Below are 16,642 nucleotides of genomic sequence, written 5' to 3' on the forward strand. Positions count from 1 at the left end.
GAGAGAGAGAGAGAGAGAGAGAGAGAGAGAGAGAGAGAGAGNGAGAGGAGAGAGAGAGAGAGAAAGCGAGGGACAGAGAGAGAGCGGGGCGGAAGGAGAAATGCAAAGTACAATGGTACAACAACGGACGCAGAGGGACGAGACGGACAGCGTGTGTTTGACCGCGACACGGATCCGCGGGACGACGACGATGCGATGCAGGTTGGGCGAGACAGAGGAGGCGCCCTCCGGATAGAGAGGGGGACGGGGTGACAGGATCGGCGTGTATACGATGCGCTTGCAAAGTTGGGGGACCCGGAGATGACCTGCATGCATGGCGGAAGTAGGTTGCTGGACTTTGCGAAAGAGACGGCGGGAACGGAGACGGCGATCGAGTCGGAAGCCGAATGGGAGATGCGAACAGCGCCAGGCCGACTGCTGGTGTTTTTTGAGGGCCGGCCGTGGCGGCGAACTCGGGCGTGCTTGGCGATGGCGGCGGCAAAAACGGCAGGTTTGGTGGCAAGGGTGGCAAGGGGTGATGGCAGTAGTGCCGTCGAGCATTAAGAGTGTATGGATGTGTCAACGGATTGCGCGGATCGGCACGGATCGGATCGCGGGTCGGGAAGCTCGAGGGACGGAGCGGGCGGTTGCTTGTCCGGGCCGCGCCAGCGAGAGTGTATGTTGCCGGCAGCGGAGACGTGGCGAGCCTTGCGACGAGAGTGTCGGTGAGACTGGGCTGCGTCGGTAAGCGTCGCTGATGCGGTCCGGCCGAACTGATCCGGCGTCCTTGTGCGACTCGAGGTGGGTATAGATATCGCCAGCCTGCCTCTCGGCGGGCCAGCGGGCAGGAGTGGTGGCCAGCTCGACCCGGCAGAGGTGCTGCAGCGAGTATGTGGGTCGAATCACTGTTCCAGGACATGGGCGCCGAGTTCGAGCTTTCCCGAGAAGCCGCGTCGCGATGCGAGCGAGGTGCTGCGGCACGCGGACAGAGGGGAGAGGGAGGATGGCAAGGGGTCAACAGAGCCTTCCGGGGGTGCAAAGACGTGCGGGGGTGCAAAGACGTGCGGGGGTGCAAAGACGTGAAGGCCGGGCAGCCTGTCGGAGCACCCGGCTCTGGCTAGCCGACGAAACTCACGGACGTCCGAAGGAGTCGTACTCTGTGGGCCCCGCCCCGTCCAGTCGCACAGACTGCCTCGAATCGACTTGGTCGAGCGGGCTCGAGGTGAAGTTGACCCAGGGCGAGATTGTCCAGCCGTCACCGTGAGTGGTCAGGCCCAATGCTCCAGGCGTGGCACCGATCGGCTTGAGGTGGCCCGACACGTCCTGGGACGGCATGTTGGCCAGCACCAGATCCTGCTCGTGCTCGATGCCCGAGTTGCCCGGGTTCAGCCACGAATGCATGCACTGGTCGCTGTTGTTGATGGCGGCAGCGCCGGACGCGCTGGCGGCCGAGGAGCCTGCTGCCTGGCGGTGCTCAAGCAAGCCACGGGAAAACATGCTGTTCGCCTCGGGGGCACGGGTGCCGTGTTCGGGCTGCATGCTGCTCGAAGCGCCAGATCGATGCTGGTTGAGCGAGGCCGGCATGGTCGTGCTGGCCGCGACCGAGGAGGAAGCAGCAGCCGGATCCATGTCGACGTCCATCGGGCCGCTTTGCTTGCGACTCACGCTCAGCCCCCGACATCGCATCTTGGCGGCGGGCGGATCCGATTCGGAGCTGTCGGACGGCACGGTGATCTCCGTCTGCCCGCTGCCATATCGGTTGAGACTGCCACGCAGCGCCATCGGGCTCAACATCCCGTCCGAAGCCGAAGCGAGTGGCGATGCCGACGCCCGGTGCAGTGGTTCGGGCAGAGGATGCGGATGCTGCGGTGGTTGGCGCAGGTGCTGTTGCGGGTGCGGGTGCGGGTGGCGAGCGTTCGTCGCCTCTGATGCGCGTGAGATGGGCGCTGCGGCAGGATGCAGGATGGTCGGGAAGGTGAAGCCGCCGGCAGCGGCAGGAAGGCCGGTAGCGCTCCTGGGTTGCGCAGGTGCCGGTGCCAGGAGCGGACTCTGCGAGTGGGTGATCGTCTCGTGGGGCGCAAGGTTGCCACCGAAAGGCCGAGGCATGTCGGTCGTGTGCGACGGATCGATCGAGGGGGGCCACAGGCTTAGGCCTTGAGACGAGGCGGCGTAGCTCTCGCTCGAATGCCGCGGCCGGTTCGTGGCGAAGGGCTGGGCGACGTTGGCGGTGGGCGCAGATGAATCGACAGAGGATCGATGTACGGTCTCCGGCGAGCCAGAGACCATCGCCAGCTGCTGGCTGAGGACCTGATTCTCCATCCTGATCCGCTCGAGGATCTCGCGGAGGTAGTGGCTGTGCTCCTCTTGTGTCTGCGAGCGTCGGTGCAGCTCGGCGACCTGGGCTTCGAGCTGCATCGTGTATTCTTCCTTGCGCTCCCGAAGCCTCCGCTGAGCATTGCGGTTCTGCTCCTTGCGCTTGGCGATCTGCTTGAGGCGCTCGGCATCGTTGACATCGACCTGCGGCTTGGCGGCATCTGCTTGAGAGACCTTCATTGTTGCGAGCGGCCTCGAAGGACGGGCTGCATTGAGAGCGTTCGTGGAGGATACGGTTGCGGCTCGGACCGTGAAGAGGCGTCCGAGCGAGATTGCGTGGGGAGACTCGGATGCGTGGCGTCGGGGGATGATTCGAGTCGATGCCGGACCGTTGCTGGTGTCCAGCGGCGAGAGGGTCCGATGTCTGATGGCGGGAGAGCTAAGGAGGTCCGACTCAAGACCCGTGATCGCTCGGACTAGAGACGATTGTGTCGAGCTGTTGCACTCTGAAGTAGCTTCGAATCCCGTTGGGCTACGAAGCGGATCGCGATGGGAATAGCAAGCTGACGATGATGTCGTCGTCTCAACGGCCTGTTGTTGACACCAGGGAGGTCGGGAAGGGTCGGTCGGGGTGGCGGCGTGTGGTTCAGAGGCGGTAGATATTCTGCCGGTGCGAGAGAGCCTCGGCTGGTGGATGTTCAGCAGCGGCGTGGTGCTAAGTGCGGTAAGAGTAGCTGTGGTCGCTATGCTATGGCATGGAAGAGTGAGAGAAGGAGAAGAAAGCGGTGGTTCGACGGAACGGGGCTGCCTGCCTTATAGCTCGGCGGCGGGCGTCGAGGACGAACCGGGTCGAGGGTGGCAGGATCCCGAAGCTTCCTCTGCGGTGGTCGGCAAGGAGAGGCTGAGGACGTGGGCGCTGATGCCTGGACCGAGCTACCGGTAGGGCGTGCTATTCGGGAAGCAGCGTGTCCACGAGGGCGAGTGACGGCCGAGGGTCCCGTGCCAAGCGAGGATCGAGTGACGGAGCTGAGGGGAGGCGAGTCGAGTGGCAAAGGCGTAGGCGGAGGCCCAGGTAGACGCGAAGGCAGATGAGGACGAGGATGTCAAGCAAGGAGCCCCAGGCGTCGAAGCGTTGCGGGATCGAGCGCAGGTGGTGTGTGTGCGTGTGTGTGTGTGTGTGTGCGTGCGTGTGTGTGAGTGTTAAAGAGGTAGCGAAAGGGGACAGGAGGGGTGATGAGCAGTTGAAGAAGGAGAGAGAAGCGCAGTCGACCGTAAGACGCCGAGGCAAGCAGGGGAGGTAGGTCTCGCTCTGCCTACTGCCGACCCGGGAGGAGTCGTGATGTGGGCAGGGATTAGAACAGAGAGAGAGGGAGAGAGGGTGATCCAGAGCAGACGACGACGGGCGAAAGAACGAACAACGAAGGGTGAGGCGAAAGGAAGCGGCCAGGGAGAGGTGCGAGCAAGACGGAGGAGGAAGTGGCAAGAGAGAGAGAGAGGCAAACGAGAGAGGAGGAAGGCAGCGCCACCCACCCGCGACGTGGCCACGGCCGGGCCACCTTGGCAGGGCCCCCCGCCTGCGCTGCTGTTGCTAGCGCCCCCAAACGTCGGCAGGGACCCTGGCTGTCGCGCCCTTCCGGTGCACCCTGCCTGAGACCAGGTGGCGAGAATCGATTTGGGGGCCCGAAAACCTGGCTGCGCAGAACCAGCCTCCGGCATGGTACCGGTACCAGTACCAGGTTTGGAGGCAACCAGCAAAACCAAAGCCCACGAGCCGGTTTGGTGCAAGACGGCGGCGCGACGAGCAGCCAACGCCCAAGGCGTTGGACGATGGCAGAGCGTGGTAGTATGCACACAGGCCCACCACATGCCACCTCACGATGCCACCTGCCAACGGGCGTGGAGGCCGGGCTGGCCTGGTTTCCTGGGTCGAGTACAGGTAGGGACGTGCACCTCAAGAGACCGACGAACGAGCGAGGGCGCTGGACGACAGACGACGGCGGCGACGACGACGACGACGACGATGGCGAAGAAAGCGGCGGGCGACGAGGCTGGAGCGCAGCAGCGAGGGATCAAGACCTCTGCGGTTCGGCTTGCTTGCTTGTTTGGGTCGTCGACGGAGGAAGCCGTGCGCGGGCAGGCTGGCAAACGAGGCGAGCCAGCCGGACGAGCAAGCAAGAGAGCCAGGCGGCAGACGAGTCTGCGAGGTGGCGCAGGGTTCGGCGCTGCTCCGCCTGCCCGCCTGCCCGCCTGCCTCTGCTCGTCGATGGAGAAGATCGCTTCGGGCGGAAGAGGGCAGGCGTCGGCGCATGACTTCATGAGGGCCAGCGGACCCCTCCGGCCCAAACTCGACGCTCCCGGCTGCGTCTTGGGTCCAGCACCGACCCGATCATCGAGGCGGCAGAGAGGCACAGCTGGCTGGCCCCTCGCGGCGCGCCTGCCTGCCTGCCTGCCTGCCTGCCTGCCTCTCTGCTCGGTCCAGTCTGGTCCGCAGGACCGGCTGGCGGGGCGTGCCTGCTTGCCTGGCTGCCTCTTCTTCCTACCGGTAGCTCCTCTCGTCACCTCTCGTGCTCCCCCTGGCTTCCTCCTCCTGGCCCTATCGCCGCCTGTCTTCGCCGTCGTCGGTCGACTGCCGCAAGTTTTGCTCGCCTAGCCTCCCCACGTTTTCGCCACCCGCCGAGCCAGAGTGCGATCCGGCGAGATTGTCGGGCCCGCCACACCTCGCACAGACAGCGGATGCCGTCGACCCTACATACGTCAACCTGAGACGCTCGCTCGCTCGCTCGCCCGCCCGCCCTTGCGAGCCCCTCAAAATCCTCAACGACCCGCCCCCTCCCGATCGATGCCTCGTCCGGCCGATGGCGGCAAAGCCAGGCACGGTGACATGCACATGCCCTGCACGGGTCCGACCCCGCTGCGGGAAAAGATTGAGCCGCGGGTCCTGGCAACGGTACCGGTGCGGAGCGAGCTCAGCGGTGGTCCCTCTTGCTGCTGGGCGGTACCGGCACCGACGCCAGCAGGCCGCCTAGCCTATTCGTACCACAGCGTCGCTGAGAGAAAGGCCAGGCGTCCGCCAGCGACACGGAGCGGAGTTCCCCCCACGTCCAAGCGGCGGGAGGCGGCACTCCGGGCGAGCGAGCCAGGCCCGAGCGGTGCGCAAGTCCGCCGCTGAGCCTCCGGACGGCTGGCGCTGCTGCCGGCGCTGCTGCCTGGCCTGGCCGCCGAATCCCCACGTTGCGAAGTCGTGCGTGCGTGCGTTTGTTCTTGGCCATTGTCGGAGTCGAGGTGGCGAAAAAGCAGGGGGGGGGGGGGGCGGGGGCGGAGCGGCGATACGAGGGCCAAGGCCAACAAGCCAAGGCCAAGGATCGGAACGGAAGTCGAAAAACGGGACACGCCTGCATGGCTAGGCGGCATGCAGGGGCGGGTGCCGGGTGGTGGAAAGCGAGCTGCACGCTTTCAAGCTCCGGAGCGACGAACGGACGTAGGCGCTGGGGCGCCGGGACGCACGGCGACAATAGAATGGCCTGCCTGGCCACGAAGAGGCGGCCCGGCCGGCTGCCCTCTCTCTTGAGGATCCCCCAACAGGACGACGCGCGACAAAGAACCAAAGCAAGGCATGTAACTGACGATGAACCTTGGATATATGGCGCTCGAGGATCCAGGCTCGGAGCCACCAGTACAGTATCGAGCTCTCTTGGACGAGCGAGCTCGGGAGCTTGATGGCTCCGCCGACCTCACGAGATCGAGCGAAGCAGCTGCTTTGCCGGGGCATCGCTTCTGCAGGCGTGCGCCTGATCCGGCACCCTGCGATCCCTGGTGTCCCGTCGACCCTGCGCCCACGGCTCACCTATCGGCATGCCCGCCATCGTGCGTCCCCTTGGCGACGGAGAGAAGGCGTGCCGGCCGTCGTCGTCGTCGTCGTCGTCACGCTCTGGTGCCGTTTGCTCCGCCGGGCAGCCTCGAGCTTTGAGAAAACGAGATAGGCGTGACCGAACCATCGACCCACCAACCGACCGCCGGGCCTTCCGGGGCGGTGACAGGGTTGGAACCCTAGCCCATGGCCACCTCGTCCCGAAGCCGGCAGGTTGATCTAGCCCAGTTGGACCCTCCGGCTGTGACAAGGAAGAAGGGACAAACTAGCGCTATGTAGGCAGGCGTGGCATGCCTGCCTTTGCCGCTTCTCGGGACCCATGCGCTCCTGTCGATGGACGTCGCCGTCACTGCCGTCTTGCGCATGCCTCACCTTGGCCCGGATAAGCTCGACCTGTCGTCAACTGCGTCAAAGCCTTGCAAAGGTATGAGGGAGAAGAGGATCAGCTTTCCATTCGGTCGGTCGACGCGCTTCACACCCCTGGACCACAACTCTATCTCGCAAGAGTGACCGTGCATGTCGTTCGGGGTGCGAAGCGCCTGGCCTGGCCTGGCCCAGCACCTGGCTCCAGCCCAAAGTGCTGCCTGCATGAGCTCGTCTCCGAGTGAGAGTGCGCATGTAGGTCAAACAAGCGCCCGCGCGACGGTGCGGTGGAATGGTCGTCGAGGGCTGCGGGAGGGAGAGAGGTAGACGAATGACGACTCGTAAGGCCGGGCTAGGTCATGCCTGCCTCTGAGGATCCGGAAACGCTCTTAGCGACGTCGGCAGCGACGCGAGCCTCTCACGCTCCCCTGCTTGTGAAGCTTGAGCAGTTAGAAGAGCGTACGTGTAGGTAGTAGGGCAGCGGCCGCCCGCAGATCGGAGTGCTGCGGTCGGGTGGCGTGCTGGGCCGCGTGATGTCGCCGACGAGGGGTCGCGAGGAGCTTGATTTGTGGCGCTGCACTCCGACGAGGCGTTTGCTTGTCGAGGGGCGCGGGCCGGATACGGCACCCTGAGCCAGCACGCCCAGAGCAATGCAAGCAGCTCCTACAGTAGCCTGCCTGTCTGGCCATCAAGACGCCGAGCCAGAGGCAGGGGTTGTCGTCTCAGTCCCGATGCTGGACCGGCATGCCGCCTGCTGGCCTCGTCTCCGCGCCTCAGCGCAAGTGCGGACCGCCATCTGGGTACCCGCTTAGGGTAGGCGTCGTGACAGGTACTGTATCGACGTCGCTCTTCCCAACGTCATCTCCTCAGTCAAATGTGAACTCGACCGGGAGCAAGGCTTCCACGCATCGGGATATACTCACCATCTCTCCAGCATCCAGCCCCTCGGTCTCTTCGAGGATCAGCTGGTCACACAGAGAGGGAGGGGGGAGAGAGAGAGAGAGAGAGAGAGAGTCAGCACCGTCTCGAATCTCGATACGGCTCGGCGACTTGTGCGGCGGGAAACAGGCCGGGGGACCCTGAGCTGCCGGAACTGTCTCCTGACCCTACCTCGTGCGTGCTCTGCTCCTCTCTCATCGACTTCGAATCGCACCGATGCGTCGTCGTAGTACGCACCTGCCGTCTTGCTCTGACGTCCGGAGAACAAGCAGTCTGGCAGCTAGTGCTCCAGGATGGATCCGAGAGCCTGTCCTGGGTCCCTGCTCCTCCTGTCCGACGGCGTGGGACTTGACAACGCTTCGAGCACCTGGTGGGGCGTGTCTCGCGCACATTAGTCTCTGGCTCTCGGTCAGACCTCCGTTCGGTATGCTTGCCGGTGCAGACGCCCAGCGGTCGTCGATCCGATCCGGTGCAGAAGCCTCTTGGCCTTCTGGCGGCAGTCGCCCGCCCTGGCATCTACAGTACTGTATCCGACCGGGTGGCCATGTACGTCGCCGATGTAGGGACATGATCGCATGCCGCGCTTCGGATGTGCAGCGATGCAGAGGCCTCGGGCGTGAACGTCACGCCTGCCTGCTTTCCGGTCCCGGTTGGTCGTCGGTGGCGGCAGCACATGCGCCGCCGTGAAAGGCAGAAGGCAGTAGAGGGCGAGGGCAGCCGAGTATCGGATCCTCCGTGACTGTCCCAGGCCGATTCGGGCCGACAGCAGTCGAGATTGGGCACTCGATGGCGGGACCCCAATCGGCTCCCTCGCTCGGAAGGGGACAATGGGCGCTTTGCCGCGGCAGATCCTGGATCGTCGAGCCGGGCGAGGCCCCCCGGGCTCCGGAGTCGTCGCCTGTGCCATCAAAGTCCGATTGGCCAGCTTGCTGCAGTCTCGTGACCAGAAGGAGAGGGCTTCCCTGACCTCGGTGTGGCCTGGCTCCCGGAGAGACGTAGAGTAGTCACTGCATCGGGGTGTGTGTACGGTACGACCTGCTCGAAGAGGGCGATGGGGGGCCAGACCTGTTCGCTCGCTGGTCTGCCTGCCTGCTGGGCGCAGATGGAAGCCCCTCGATGCGATACGGGCTAAGGAGCTGGTCTGGCTCCATTCGGTCCGGGTCGGGTAGACTCACGTACCTATTTGCACATGTGCCCAGCTAGTTGGCTTCTGTAGACGAGGCCCAACGTGCGTGCCGCGTCATTAATGTCTGGACGTTGGCGGCCGTCGGTCCGGCCCGACTTGGCACATGAGCAGCATGCCAAGGGCGAAGGCGGGAGGGCCGAGGAGCAGGCTAGGTAGGCAGGCGGGCATAGCGTCAAAGGCCTAGGGGCTTGGGGGTTGGGGCGTGAGACGAGGTGGTTTCATGGCCGTGACGATCGAGAGGGGCAGCCCCTGGGACCCCACCAACCAGCCAGCAGCCTGCTGGTGCGGAACCCAGCCGGGCTCGGGCCGCTGCTCGGCTTTGGCCCCTCGCTGCCTGACTTTGCGCACGCGCGCCCGTCTTCCGGTCGGCGACTAGGCTCGACGACAAGCCTAGCCTGCCTGTGACGTCCGCATCCGCGCAAGCGTTCTGCCGCAACATGAGCCGCGCGCTGCTGCTGCGTACGGTAGGTTGGCCGACAAGGTTGATCCTCGTCGGTCCTAGCTTTTGTGTCGATGTCCGATAGCGTTTCGTCGCCTGGCCTAGGGTGGGTGACTTGACTGGAGCGCAGCAAGCGGCGTCGCGGCGCAGGTAGGCTAGGGACCGCGTGCGGGCCGGACCATGCCGACGCCTGCGTGCAACGCTGCCGGTGGTCCGGAGACGATACGATACGATACGAGCAAGAAGATGCATGCCGTTGGTCGCCAGTCACCCTCGAGACGATAGGGCTCGACCGAATTCCTGGGACAACAATACGCTACGAATGCAACGGCATGACCCCGCTGGCATGGCATGGCGTGGCGTGGCATCAAACAGCGATTCAAACCGCCGATAGCCGGTCTCGGTCGCTCTCACGCTTCCTTTGTTCGCCTACGGCGCTGCCTACGTCCGGTGCCGTCTTCGCTGGCTCTCCATCTCTGCTGCTCGCCGCCGTCATTCGAGGCCGGCAGCTTGCCGCTCCTTTGCTCCTTCGCTCCTTCGCTCCTTCGCTCCTGTGACCGGCTCGCGACGCGGACTCATGCCCGCCCCTCGCCTGCCGACGACTGCGCTGCGAGCCAAGGCAAGGTCGTGTCCAAGCCACCTACCAACGCTCGTGGGAACGTCGGGTCGTCTCGGTCCATCCGGATACAGATCGAATAGTACCCCTTCTGCGCAGGTCAAGCCGGACGCGCCGCGCTCGCTCTTCGTAGGCTGCTGGGGCCTTCTCCTCCGCCGTCGCATGGCCCAGGTGCCAAGGGTCTGGCAGCCTTCCCCAAGGCCTCGCTCTTTGCGTCTGAGCGCAGAAACGGCTCCAGTTCGTCGATCCACGACTGAGGGTGAGGTGCGCGTATGTAGCTCGACCGCCGACTGAGGTGGAGGTGCGCATATGTAGCTCGACCTCGACGCCGTCGTCTCGGTGCCGATTCCCCGAGCTCTGTATGGGCCCTACCCCTGCGCCACCATTGGGCGCCCAGCGACATCCTACTGCGCGATCATCGTCATCATTGTCCTGTCAGTCGGATCGTATTGTGGCAGAGACGGCCCTCGTTTGCCTACCGACCTGCCGTGTGACGCCCGACATGCCTGGAAACCGGGCAAGCAGAGTCAGCAAATAAGCCGAGCGCGGAGCGAAGTGTGGCGTCCAGGTACAAAACGGGGCGGGATCCGCGTCGTTCGCTCGTCGGCGAGTGTGTGTGCATGGGTCCCGCCTGTCGCGTAGCGCCGCCAGGTCAGGAGCCGGGCAAAGAATGGTTCGGCACCCGATCCTGAGCCCGACCTGTCAGCCAGTCAGCCTCCAGCTCGATGGATCCATCAGCCCGCCACGTTCTGTAGCTGCCACGCCCGACTCGGTCCTGGTGCCCCATTTGCACCCGTCCCGGAAGAGTGGCAGACGCCGTCTTCCTGAGCGTCGAGTCGACGCTGAACGACGAGGCTCGTTCCGCCAAAGGCGGGGTCACAGCAGGGCCGCCGCAGCCTGGCTCCCAGCACCAGACCCGCCCCTACTTCGACGTCACGGCCGCTCGCCCCGGGTAAGCTCATGGCGAACGAATCGGATGAAAGAGTTGACGGTGGTGTTGCAGCGGTAGGCGGCGGCCTGGATGACGACGACCAAGTGTCACGACGAGCTAACGATCGGTCGAACAGGACGACGAGGGCTGCCAGAGGGACGGGTGTGCCTCAGCCACGGCGACGGCCGGCGAGAAAAGTCCCGTTACAGCCCGACCAGGACCTCGCGCGGATGAAAGAGCGACCTGCCGTAGGTGCGAAAGGGGGTCGCTAGGATGCCCAGCTCGATGACCGGCGAATCGACGTCGAGGGGATACATGTGCGCCGACACGTACAAGTAGATGAGCTCGTCGTCGCCTCTTGCCGTGCTGCGCAGCGAGAGGTCGCGGAAGGCGACGAGCGTGTCGCCGTTGACTACATAGGGCGTCAGCGCGCCGCGCGCCGTGAAGCCCCTCCGGATCGTGGTGCGCGTCTCGCGCAGGATGCGCTGGCGGTCGAAAAAGGGCCTGGGCTGGTCCAGGGGCATCCAGTACGGCCGCGCCCCGAGGCTGCTGATGCCCGTGTCGTAGTAGCGCAGGTCCGAGAGGTACTTGAGCAGCACCAGGGTTCGCTCTTCTGGCTTCGCCGCGAACCGCGATCGCGCTCGCGCCTGGGTCGATTCGCGCAGGTCGATGCGCCCGGCGAGCCGGTGCTCGGGATCCTGGGAGAAGGCGGTCGGGTGCGTGTAGAAGTACAGCCAGGGTCGGTCGGGGTCGCTGTGGGGTGCGCCCTTGAGCTCCCTGAGGATCTCGAGCTCAGCCGGTGGCGTCGAATGGAGCATCAACCAGACCGTCGACCAAGCGGAAAGTGTCCACGCAGGTTGCGCCGAGGACTGGCCGTCCTTCCGGACTAAATTGGTGTCGAGGTTCGGGGTGTGCGGCACCTTGGCTGGGCGAGGCGGGTCGACAACGTCGAGGGTTGCGGACCGATGCGCGGCCGGCCTGCTGCTCGAAACGACTTCGACGGCGTCTGGGTCCTCCCAAGGCCTCTTGGCCCCGCTGCTGCTGCCGCTGCTCAGCAGATCCTCGAAGCCATCCACGACGGGATGACCGGCGACGAGCTCTTCCCAGAAAGCATCGCTCAACGGCTCCGGATTGACGTCGGGGGCTCGGACATGGCGGCCGAGCAGGACGAGCAGGATCAAGAGGCCGACAAGTGCGCAGGGTGCCCTGCGTGGCGACATCGACTTTGCCATCGTCGGGGTGGCGATCGAGCGAGATGGAGGTGAAAAAGGTGAGAGAGAAAACTCGATGGACCAGCGTAGAGATGGAGGAAGGGGGGCGGAAAGAGTAGCGGTGAGCCTTCATCTCGAGTCAATTCGCTGGGAGCGAGCGACCTAGGGCGGCGACCCGAAATTGCCGACCGGATCCGGACCGTCCGGTGAGATGGAGAGAAGACGCCGGGATGTATGTACAGAGCGGAACGAGGAGAGGCAGGCGGATAAGGGCCATCGATGAGCAAAGATGACTGCGGGTGGAGAGCGTGCTATATTGCTGTGCACTACGGCTTTGATGCTGCATCGCCTCGCGATAGCCTCGAGGTTTCGCACTCGGGGCTGCCGAGGTTGACTGGGCGACGCCCCGGGGGGTCAGTGCGGGGCACCTGGTCACGGCGAATCCGAGAGCGTCATCACGCTGCGGGCGCTCGCTGCGGCCTGTGCATGCGGCGCGACGAGGGTGGGGTGGCTACGGAGCACGATGTCGCCCAGATCAGCGTGGATGGCGGGATGGTGGACGCTCTGGAGGTTGGCGCCATAGGGCGTCGCCAAGACGCCGACCTCGACCGCGGGCATCCTGACGTCGGGAGGGTAGTGGACCGCGACGACGTGGAAGAGGGACCCGGAGCCCGTCAGCCACTGCGAGTATTCGGGCGCCTTCCTGAGCGAGCGGAAGGTGACGAGCATGTCGCCGTTGACGAGGTACGCGGTGACGGGCCCCCTCGGGCCAAAGCCGCCCGAGGAGAGCTTGCGCGAGCGCTCGTACTGGACCTCGTGCTCGAACGGCGGCTGCAGCGCGTCGGTGTCGACCCAGTGCGGATGTTGGCGGCTGGCCGGGCTGCCCTGGTAGTAGCTGCGCAGGTCGGCGACGTACTTGAGCATGACGAGGTGGCGCTCCTCGTCGGTGGCCGCAAACAGGTCCCTCGGCCGTCCGACGCCGTTCAGCCAGAGCTGCTTGCGTTCGAGGTTCGCCACCCCCGGAGCGATGACAAAGGCCGACGGATGGTCGTAGCTGTAGAGCCAAGGTATCGGCGAGGTGATGGTCGTCGACACGCGCAGCTGAGCCAGGTCGAAGAGGTCCGCCAGCGGCGCAGAGACGAGCAGCTGTTCGGGCGTCAGAGCCCTGGTCTTGCGAAACGGAATCGCTCGTCCGCTGGAACCGGAGCTGGACGAGGTCGTCGAAGAGTCGAGCGACTCCGGACTGTGGGGGGGAGTCTGGGCCCTCTCTGGAGCTGGAGGAGGGACAGGCGCAGGTTGATTGGTCAGGGCGGAATCGAAGTGGTGGTGGTGGTAGAGGCCCTGTTCGTCGAGCGGAGCGGGGTCAAAGGCGTGCGCGGCGTCGTGGTGGGGATACCTGTCGTTGCGGGTCAGGGCTTCGAGGCCTTCGGCGAGCGGCCCTCCTTCGGCGAGGGCGTTCCAGAAGGACGACTCGAGCGCCTCTGGCTCGACGGCGGGAGCGCGAACGACATGGCAGAGGACGAGGGTCGACACCACGAAGAGGAGGGCGCCAAGCGTGCGCCACGGCATGTCGGAGGTCGTCGTCGTCGTCGTCGTCAGAGGCGATGGCGATGGCGCAGATGGGTGCAAAAGGAGGTGAACAGGCAGGCAGCTTTAGGGCGACGAGGAGACGACGACGACGACGGGCTCTCTTATACCATGCATGCCTCGTCGCCACCTCTCCCCACGGCTACATCTCTCCGAACTACGGTTGTCCAGCATCGACCATGTGCGGTCCGATGAACGCCTACGGCTCAGATCGCAAGCATCGAAACAGGAAGAGGGGCAGAAGCACACAAGAAGAGAAGACACGGGCCAAAGACAGGTTGGGCAGGTCAGGCACGGAAAGAAGCGAGGGGGGCAAACGGCGAGACGGCTGCCGACCCGGCCCAATAGCGTTCGCCCCCCGCAGCCTCAACCTCGATCGAATTCGGCCTCTGCACCACGAACGGGGCGTTGCCCTCGGCGCGCAGGCCAGGTCACGTTGGCCGTTCCTGACCAAGGTCCTGCAGCCACTGATCGCATCGCATCGGGATAATGAGGACTAGCTGCTTGTGGCGTTGACCGAAGGCGGAAGCCGATGTTTTCTGACGAAAAGAGTGTAAGGATACAGCGAGCGAGAGTGCGAGGGAGTGAGGGCGAAACTGAGATGGCAACGAGTCTGCAAGGAGAGTGAGGACTGGGAATACAGTGGCGACGACGACGGGCGGGACGGTAGTAGTGATACAGCTTGTAGGATACAGCGGACGTTGTGAGCAAAGGAGAGTAGGTGGTGGTGGTGGTGGCTGCAAGGGGATGCGAGATGCGAGGTGCGCAGCGAGTGCGGTGCAAACGGACCGAGACGGTGAGAATCCGGAATGGCAAAGGCAAATGGGCAGCCCGACCTCAAGCCATCTTGGCGTTGACGCCCTTGGCAAAGCGGCGGCCGATGCTCGAGGCCCACTCGTCGGCCCGCGAGTTGGCCCGGCCCCGACCATAGATCGACGCCGACTGCAACACGGGCGTCGGTGGGCTCCACCTCGAGTTCATGACGCCAGCAGCGGCATCAGCAGCAGCAGCAGCGACCGCACCAGCACCAAGAGCGACACCGCGGCCGCCCGAGGAGGGCGGCGTCACGGGCCGCTCGGCGGACGGCTGTTCGACGGCGGACATGTACGCCGAACCAGCATCGTCTTCGGCCGAATTCGAGTAGTGGCTCTCGGACCCCCACGAGCTGTGCAGCTGATCGGGGCGCCCGTGCTGCTGCTGGTCCCGCTCGTCTGCATATGGGAGTTCGGAGGCAACCACGGCGGCACCCGAGGCCTCGCCCGCCTCGGACAGATTGCGTCGCAGGCTCGAGCTCCTCGGCGGCGACATCAAGGCGTGGGCGTGGTGGTCTCCCGGCGAGTAGCTGTTGCTGTGCTGCGCCATCGGGGGGCGGTGGTGCAGCGGCACCTTGGCAGCGCGCGGCGTCACGTTGAGGTGCGCCCGGCTGCGAGACCAAGCCACCGCCTCGGCCTCGTCGGTGCTGCTCGTCGACGGCGACCGAGCGCGGGCAGCGTGAGGAGGGAGGTGCGAGTGCGAGTGGTGCGCCATCATCGTCCGCTGATAATCCTTCTCCTGCGGCGACGCGACGACCGGGTGGCCGTCCGACGGCTTGGTAGAGGTTCGAGGCGGGGTGATGTTGACCAGCGGCCGGATGAAGGTCGCCGAGCTGGGCGTGGGCGGCATCGAGTCGGAGCCGGTCGACGAGCCGCAGGAAGCCCGCGACGACGAGAGCATCGGCAGCATCGGAGGCGGCGGCGGGAACGAGGGCGATATAGGAGAGTAGAGGTCCGTCGGGTAGGCTTCAGGCATCGCCGACCTGTCCGCACGGATGCGCAGGGCGCCGCTCGATGCCCGCGTGCCCAGCCGAGACCGCGTCGGCGTCGGCGGGTTGGCCATGGCCGTGTCGTGGCTGACGCCCCGTGACATGGGCGAGGCGCGCAGGCCGAGTGGGACCGCGCTGGCGATGCCCTGGTCGTCGCGGAAAGGGTCGGACGACTTCTTGGCGTGCATGCTCGACGGGAGCGCCTGGTTGGCGCGGTTCTGGTGGCGCGCCCAGTCTGGCAGCTGCGGCACCCCTGCGCCCCCCATGTTCTCGTCGACGACAAAGACGTTCTGCATTTCCAGCTCGTCCCTCTGCCTCCGGCGGACCTCGGCAGGGTTGTCGAAGCTGCGGCGGCTGCGGAGGGCCGGGCGCGGAAACGTCGACGTCGTCGGCGACACAGCGGCGCTGCGCAGGCTGTCCTGCGACGCCTTGAGCTTGAGGCTTCGGCTGGTGGGACCGCTGGACGCGCTGCCGACGGCGAGGACCATGTTGGGTCCGAAGCAGGGCTGCAGCGGCTGGCGCGCCGCTCTAAGCTCGTTGCCGAAGCGAGCATTGCCCTGGCCGTCGGTCGAGGCGAAGCGCTGGGCGAAGGATGGCTTGGGGGTGACGGTATCGAGGCCGGCGTCCGGGTTCGTTTGCTGCGATGCCGGCGGTGTGGTGATGTCGAGCGGCACGGGAGAGATGATGGAGCTCAGATCGAGGAAGTGAGGCTTGGAGCCCGCCGCTGCCGCGGACCTGTTGTCCCTGGTGTTGGGGCTGCTGCCGCTGCTTTGGCCGCCGCGGTCGCCGGCCCTCTTGCCGCCCGGCTGCGAGCGGTACTTCATCGTCAGGCGGTCAAAGTGCGAGTCGAGCCACATGTGGCGGTTCTGCAGCGTGACGGATGGGTTGGTGGCGGCGTGCTGTTCGGTCTCGCGGCGGAGGCGGTCGAAGTCGTGGGCGAGGGAGCACGAGAAGCCCTCGTCCCAGTCCGGGTCGCTGTCGTCCTCGGACTTGCGCGACGACCAGGGCATGCGGTAGCTGTCGTGGCTCTCCATCCTCGCCATGCTGGGGGCGTCAAAGTAGCCCTTTTCTGCCGGCAGTGGGAGCCTGGCGCTGAGTGGTGAGTTTGGCTGGCGTGCCAAGGCGGTTGTCGAGGGGGGCGAGGGGGAGAGGGCGACGGGACGAGGGGAGAGGGCGACGACGGGGTAGGGGCTGGTCAGCACGTCTGCGCCCGGACAGTCTGCATGCGCCAGATGCCAACTCACCTCGGATGCCTTTCTTGCCATCCGCCACGACCCACCGACGGAGGTAGCGCGCTCCTCGCCCGAGGCAGTGCCATCGAACGAGCTGCCGTCGGAGCTGCTGCTGATGGATCCGCCAGAATTGTTGGGTCTGTGCCGCGTCATGGCTCTTCGTTCGAGCCTCGACAT

At 65.5% G+C, this 16,642-nt stretch overlaps 4 protein-coding genes across 4 annotated transcripts; all 4 read right to left on the minus strand.

The window, feature by feature from the left end:
- Positions 1-881: 881 nt before the first annotated feature.
- On the minus strand, positions 882-2,532 carry PFL1_05580 (uncharacterized protein; the record flags this gene model as incomplete). Its single annotated transcript, XM_007883116.1, has 2 exons — positions 882-951; positions 1,115-2,532. 2 exons carry the CDS (start codon positions 2,530-2,532, stop codon positions 882-884), a joined length of 1,488 nt encoding a protein of 495 aa, XP_007881307.1.
- An 8,305-nt stretch (positions 2,533-10,837) lies between these two features.
- PFL1_05581 (uncharacterized protein) lies at positions 10,838-11,854 on the minus strand (the record flags this gene model as incomplete). Its single annotated transcript, XM_007883117.1, has 1 exon — positions 10,838-11,854. The coding sequence occupies one exon, from the start codon at positions 11,852-11,854 to the stop codon at positions 10,838-10,840; it is 1,017 nt and encodes a 338-aa protein (XP_007881308.1).
- Positions 11,855-12,277: 423 nt separating this feature from the next.
- On the minus strand, positions 12,278-13,414 carry PFL1_05582 (uncharacterized protein; the record flags this gene model as incomplete). The annotated part of the gene is made up of 1 exon (XM_007883118.1): positions 12,278-13,414. One exon carries the CDS (start codon positions 13,412-13,414, stop codon positions 12,278-12,280), a length of 1,137 nt encoding a protein of 378 aa, XP_007881309.1.
- Positions 13,415-14,269: 855 nt separating this feature from the next.
- Positions 14,270-16,642, minus strand: PFL1_05583 (uncharacterized protein; the record flags this gene model as incomplete). Its single annotated transcript, XM_007883119.1, has 2 exons — positions 14,270-16,342; positions 16,478-16,642. The coding sequence occupies 2 exons, from the start codon at positions 16,640-16,642 to the stop codon at positions 14,270-14,272; spliced, it is 2,238 nt and encodes a 745-aa protein (XP_007881310.1).

The sequence above is a fragment of the Pseudozyma flocculosa genome, assembly GCF_000417875.1.
Source record: "Pseudozyma flocculosa PF-1 unplaced genomic scaffold scaffold00020, whole genome shotgun sequence".
Lineage (NCBI taxonomy): Eukaryota > Fungi > Basidiomycota > Ustilaginomycetes > Ustilaginales > Ustilaginaceae > Pseudozyma > Pseudozyma flocculosa.